Genomic DNA, 5,883 nt, shown 5'->3' on the forward strand with positions numbered 1-5,883 from the left:
GGACCGAAGATAAGAGATGACACCGCTATTTATAACTCAAAAGTCAGAACTGAAAACTGGTGGAGTTAGAGATGGGAGAGAGCCTCGCAGAATGCCGCAGAGTAGGACTGACGTTTACCTCTTCTGTGTATCAAGATGCGGCACATAACAGAGGGACCGAAAGCCAGCTCTCTTAATTGATTGTGGCTTAACAGAGATAGCCGTAAGAAGGTAGGTAAGGTAAGATGTGATTGACAGCTGGAATGTTGACGCATCAAGCAAAGTTGTCATTAAGCAACAACTTTGTATTCCTAATCAGTATTGCCATTAAACACCGGACGACGTTGGCCGCATTGCAAAATCACACAATGTCAAAGCTTTACCTCACTAGCACTTATATTTTGCATATCTTTCTCCTATGCCTTAAAACATTCTCATGAACAAATATTCGGTAAAATTTAGTAGTATTTTCCAATATGGACGGCTTTCCATTTTTGTGCCTGGTTTTCATGTTGTATTGTGCACGCTTTCCCTATTCAGCTTAGTTCCCTATTCAACAGTCCTTATTAGCTATATCTTTTTAAGCTAATTAACACAAAATCATGTTTGGCATTTCGCAAAAGGCATTGCATGATTAGTTACTGCTTGGCTAACATTCCTTGGGACCCCTGTACCAGCAGCATCAAACCAGCCCACATGAGTTGTGTTTATTATATTTGATGCACAGTTTATTAGTAACAGATAGAAAAATTCCAGAGCTTGTGCTGGCCTTATGAATAGCTTTTACGATTGTGTGAGCTGGCACTAAGCTGTGAAGAGGTAAGTTATCAAAAATACCTCCTTTTTAAAGGCGGCGAATCAATTACACTAGCATTTGGTATCCGCACACGCCTTTGATGGTGGTATTGCTGAGTCATGAGCAAAGGGCGGATCTCAATGTCACGTTTTTGCTTACAATGTGTTGAATGTCAGTGCTCCGGTATTACTGCCGTGATGACCACTATTAAATCAGTCTACCAACTTGCTTACCGAACGATAAGAAGAGACCACATTCCTGGGTTTCTGAAAAAACGTCAAAGGTTGTCTAAGAAATCTCATAGGACGAAGCAATTCCTGGAAATACAGCCCTAACTAGCACTTCCTTTCTCAGAAAAGTTGGTGACAATTGACGGTAGCGGTGTGTTAGCAGCGATATGCTACGCCTGTGGCAACGGTGACCAACCCATCTGTTCGGCCCTGAAGGCTGAAGTTGTGGCACCACCCATGTAGCTCGAAAACCCGACGTGTCAACGCACAACTCATACACTCTTCGTATCAAAACTAGTGGTAACACATGAAGCTTTTCGTCATTTACCTGCAATTTGCAGCAAAAAATCCTTGCTGTAAATTTATATACAATTTGCAATTGTTGGTTACGTTGAACGACTTTTAATGCATGATCCATATAATAAAGCATTAAGCATTACAAAATGTTATGTGAATGCCCCCTAAGACATTGTATTTCATGCCTGTTCAATGCCCATGCCGCAGAGAGCCATTGCCCTTCACTTCTTTATCTATGTTTATTGCTTTTAGGATACAATTCTGTAATGGGGAAGATGAGCTGGTTCAGTCAGGCCTAAAAAACACGTAAGCACTTTAAGCGTATTAAGCTTGACCTGTAACTCCGTAGGTCTTCCACTGAAGGCGCTGGCGAACGCAAGGTGGAGGATGCAGCTTCAAATTAACCAATCGTACATTGTAAATTCTTCTCAAACGATATGTAGAGTTGACACATTTTAGACCGCACTTGTAGTGGTGTTGCTAGTTTAACAAGGAAAGCACGGAGTTGTGTAGATTGCCGTGTCATCTACGGAGAACAGTAACTACTTTAAAATGAGGAAGCAAACTGTTGCACACTGCAGGAAACGTAGAAAATCATTGATGAAAATATAACTTTAGCTTCTTAGTCGAAGGTTCTTGAACCTGGCGCCGATGCTGTAGCACAAAATAAATTATATGTGATTTCATACTTAAGGAAGATACTTCGAGATTACACCACCCAATTATACTTCCATTCAACTCTCATGTAAATGAATGGCTGGGACGTCACACGGACCACACAAAATATATTGGTCTTCCGAAATGTTATGTTTTCCTGCAAATTCTTTACAACATTTGTGCAACCCACCTTTTCCTGCCTTCCATATTTTACAAATCGACACAATGAATGCTATCGAAACAGTGAAAAGTGCATTGTGGTACTCATCAGCCACAGCTTAACTGATGAGGTGATTAGGTGGTGTCTGCCCATCAAAAGATTCAGAAAGCGGAATGCATGTACTACCATTAAGAGCCCTGAAGATTGTCACACCGCTGGTCAGAACGTCACCAGTGTTGTCGCACAAGACACATTACCTGGTTATGGAGACGCCTTCAATACGTATCCCACCACATGACTAGAGGGTGATGAGCAGCCTTGTGAGAGACTATTCGATTTCAATAAATGTCCCCTTCTCATCCGGTGGCTGTATGCTTTGTATTGGCGGTGGTGAGATCATGACGCCTTGCATCCTGTGGTGCACACTTTGACTTACGCAATTGGTGAGTGGTAGGGCACGTGGCGTAGAGCAAACACTGGAGCATTTACGTTCCGTGTTCCAGTTTGTGTCCTTCGCATAAGGCGTGGGACAATGTGCTTCGAGCAGCTGAGATCAGACACCGAGCACTGAATGTGGATGCAAACAAAATAAGTGTGCAGTACAACTCTGAAATACCAAAAAATGCATCACGAAAAGAGGGGAAATGTATCTTCTGCTACACGCACGATTACAGCAGTGGCACATATCACCCTTACCGCGGTACATTGATGTATTTTATTAAGCCTAACTCCTTCAATTGATCCTTCAACTAATCAATCGTACTAGCGCACCTCATTGCAGTGATATTCGGCAACCAAGTTTTCTCTAATCTGATCTTTGTTTGTCGCTGACTTACCCTATTCCATCCCGTCTTCTTCACCCTCCTCCGTCTCCTCTTCCGTTTCCATCACATCGATCGTCTGCTTCATCTCCTCCTCTTCCTCCTCCGTTTGAGGCTGAAGACATGGGATACTCGTGAAAAGCACAATGCGATCCGTGGAGATGGATGCCAAATTGAACGGCGTCTTCTGCCAAATAGAGGTACAAAGGGCAATCTCACTAGTCACATTGACTTCCAGCAATTTTGGGTATTCTGCTGCTGCCAGCAAATGAACTGTAGTAGCCCAAGGGCCTTCAGCTTTTGCGGCGAAGGTGGAAATCCGGCTCCAGCAGGGCATCGGATGTTCTTTGCGAGTCCACGAGGAAGAAGCCATCGTAAGGGAACGTGGCATCACTGATGTAAAAGTCCAGCTATTTGCAGTAACCAGTATTAATGCCTGCTTCAATGGAAGCTATTCCAGGCTTGTGTCATATTAATACTTCATCAAAAATGCAATTTCTCCGAATGCACAACTTTCAAGGTAATCAATTTTTAAAAACAAATCTTGCAATTGCTATCGGAGTGAGCAATTTTGTCTCCCTACTTGTAAATACGTCATGCCACTTGCAGCTTTAAACTCGTTTACTTCAGAAGGGACGTCGAAATAGATTAGAAATGTCCTCATATAACTGGCCTGCTCGTACCGAGCAAATGAATACAAAGGTAGGGCAGAGAAACCATCAATTTGTACGCCGATGGAATCGAGGGAAAATATTATCCATTTGACGAAGGAAATGTGATATTAAATGGCAAGATTTATGCCTTGTTTCTAACTTCAATGTCAGAGGGTACCATTCATCCCACTTTCGGATTCGTAGACCCCGTTTCCGACCTTGTAAATGTAGTATACCGACGGATACCAATTTGAAGGAATGCTGCATCAGCTTAGGTCAACTCGCCAACAACCACGAAGAACAGACACTCGCCAAAGTGTTCTTCCGTAACGTTTAACATGTAAAGAAGAGTCAGAGGCTAAATATGGCGGTTTAAAGGCTTCTTTAGAAGAAGCCTTCCCACGTCTAATTTATGATCTTCTCACTAGGAATGGCCAGAAATTGGGGTGTGGAATGAAGACTTGTCCCTTGGGTCTATTAATCTCTTCCATAATCTGTGCCCCACATTCGACAAAAAAACAAAACTATAACACACCATTCTGTTGCACGACGAGTCTAAGCATAAGGCAGTCTTTTATCCCATCCTACCTGCAGCTTAAGTCTATTCACTAATAGACTACCAAATACGCTTTGTAGTGTGAGGTGTAAGTTCCTTCCACTGAGTGTTTAGTCCTAACTTCTTCTGAAGTGAAAATATGAGCTTCCATCCATTAAACATCGCACTCTACAAATGCACAAAGTAAGTCTGGTCTTCTGGCACTGAATCGCACCGTGTCATAGAAGTACTCATTGGCGAATGAATGGGTCGTCCGTAGAAAAACAAAGTGTGATTTTAAAAGTGAAAACTCTGTCCTCATTTCAGAGTTGCCTTTTTCAGCCCTACAAATGTCGGCTGTTGTTTTCAAACGCTAAGCCTTGCCACCTAATTAGAATCAGTTATGACCATTCGTTCGGTTTCGGTCAACATACTGCCTATACATTAGCCACTTTTCCCGGTAACAAGTGTGGAATGTTATACAATGTCCAGGATTTTCATTAACCAAAGACCAGTGTGATTTTTGGGTTTTTTTATTCGCTGCCTAATCCTTTTTATGGTATGTGAGTTAACATCTCATCCAAGAACTCAATAAGGTATACTTAAATGCCTTTTTGCCACGAAGTGCGGACTGGCTCCAAAAAATTGGCTGCATAAACAAACATTCATCGCTACCCTGCAAAAAAGGGAAAATGCAGTTACTTTAAATTGATCTAACCATTTCAAACTTCTCAGTTTCTAAACTGTTTGTCTTGCCACCATCAAAGGCAACTTAAGGGAATAAAGTGTACATCCCTTTTAGGGAGCAGTTCTTCACCCACTGCGATCTGATAGGATTGCAGGCTTCGAATCCCAAGGGGATATATTATAAAACCTCAAATTTGCCCGAGGTATTATAGCTTAAAATTAGTAGTAGTTGCAATAAACCGGTGCTTTTCTTTAAAGCATATCCCGCATTGCGAACTTCAATACAATAGAAATATGAGGAGGAACGTGTAAGCAGAAATAATGCCTCCACTTTAATTATATCACAGTTTCTGTAACTAAAAGCTCTTAAATGGGCTATTTTAATCAAATAAGCTGAGCACACAACAAAATCTGCCGGAGTTTTGTGCACAATATCATGACTATCGCACGTAAGACAGTTGGCCTTTTCGAGCAATGAGGCCAAAGTCACCATAGCTTGCATTACCATAAGAGTTATGTATCAGGAATATTTGAGGTTGATTTTGGAGTCCTTTTAAATGCATCACAAGGAATGTCGATACGAAAGCAAATGCGTCGACATAATATATTTTTGCTACATTGGAAACGGTCTGACTGGATAACCTTAGTGATCGTGACAAAACGTCAATCTTCAAGATGGATACAAAACCCAATTCTGGATACACAGTTTACCGCCTGCATTGGCTCATTTACAACAACAAGGTAGACTAACACCAAGTGAATTTTTTCCGCCAGGGATTTGAAACTGGAGGCAGATGGGCGAAACGAGAATTGCTTCCTGTTGAAACATTAAATTTTGCTTTAAGTTCGTAATTTTACCGTATGTAAACAGGAAACCCAAATGGTAGAAAAATAGCTAAGTTTCCTTTAATATTGTGTGCTTTGTTATGGTCAGAGCTTTACATCTTCGTTTCAGACACATGCTACCTTGCAATGGAATGGCAAATGTTGTGTTTTGACAGCGCCTTGGAAAGGAAAGGGAGAAGATGGAAACAGCAGCGGGACAGCAGTACCATACAAGTTTACATA

The 5,883-nt window shown here is 41.6% G+C and overlaps 1 protein-coding gene across 1 annotated transcript in view; it reads right to left on the reverse strand. All coding sequences in view use genetic code 11, as the record gives it.

Moving 5' to 3' along the window:
* Positions 1 to 5,883, reverse strand: part of EGR_00006 (hypothetical protein) — a gene marked incomplete at both ends in the record, with an annotated part of 7,069 nt that overhangs the window by 240 nt on the left and 946 nt on the right. The window contains 6 exons of the mRNA XM_024489255.1: positions 668 to 788; positions 2,031 to 2,191; positions 5,003 to 5,226; positions 5,321 to 5,483; positions 5,527 to 5,632; positions 5,674 to 5,719. Coding sequence (XP_024355933.1) covers positions 668 to 788; positions 2,031 to 2,191; positions 5,003 to 5,226; positions 5,321 to 5,483; positions 5,527 to 5,632; positions 5,674 to 5,719 — 821 coding nt within the window. The remainder of the gene's footprint in view (positions 1 to 667; positions 789 to 2,030; positions 2,192 to 5,002; positions 5,227 to 5,320; positions 5,484 to 5,526; positions 5,633 to 5,673; positions 5,720 to 5,883) is intronic.

This window comes from Echinococcus granulosus, assembly GCF_000524195.1.
Source record: "Echinococcus granulosus chromosome Unknown EG_S00001, whole genome shotgun sequence".
Taxonomy (NCBI): Eukaryota; Metazoa; Platyhelminthes; class Cestoda; order Cyclophyllidea; family Taeniidae; genus Echinococcus; species Echinococcus granulosus.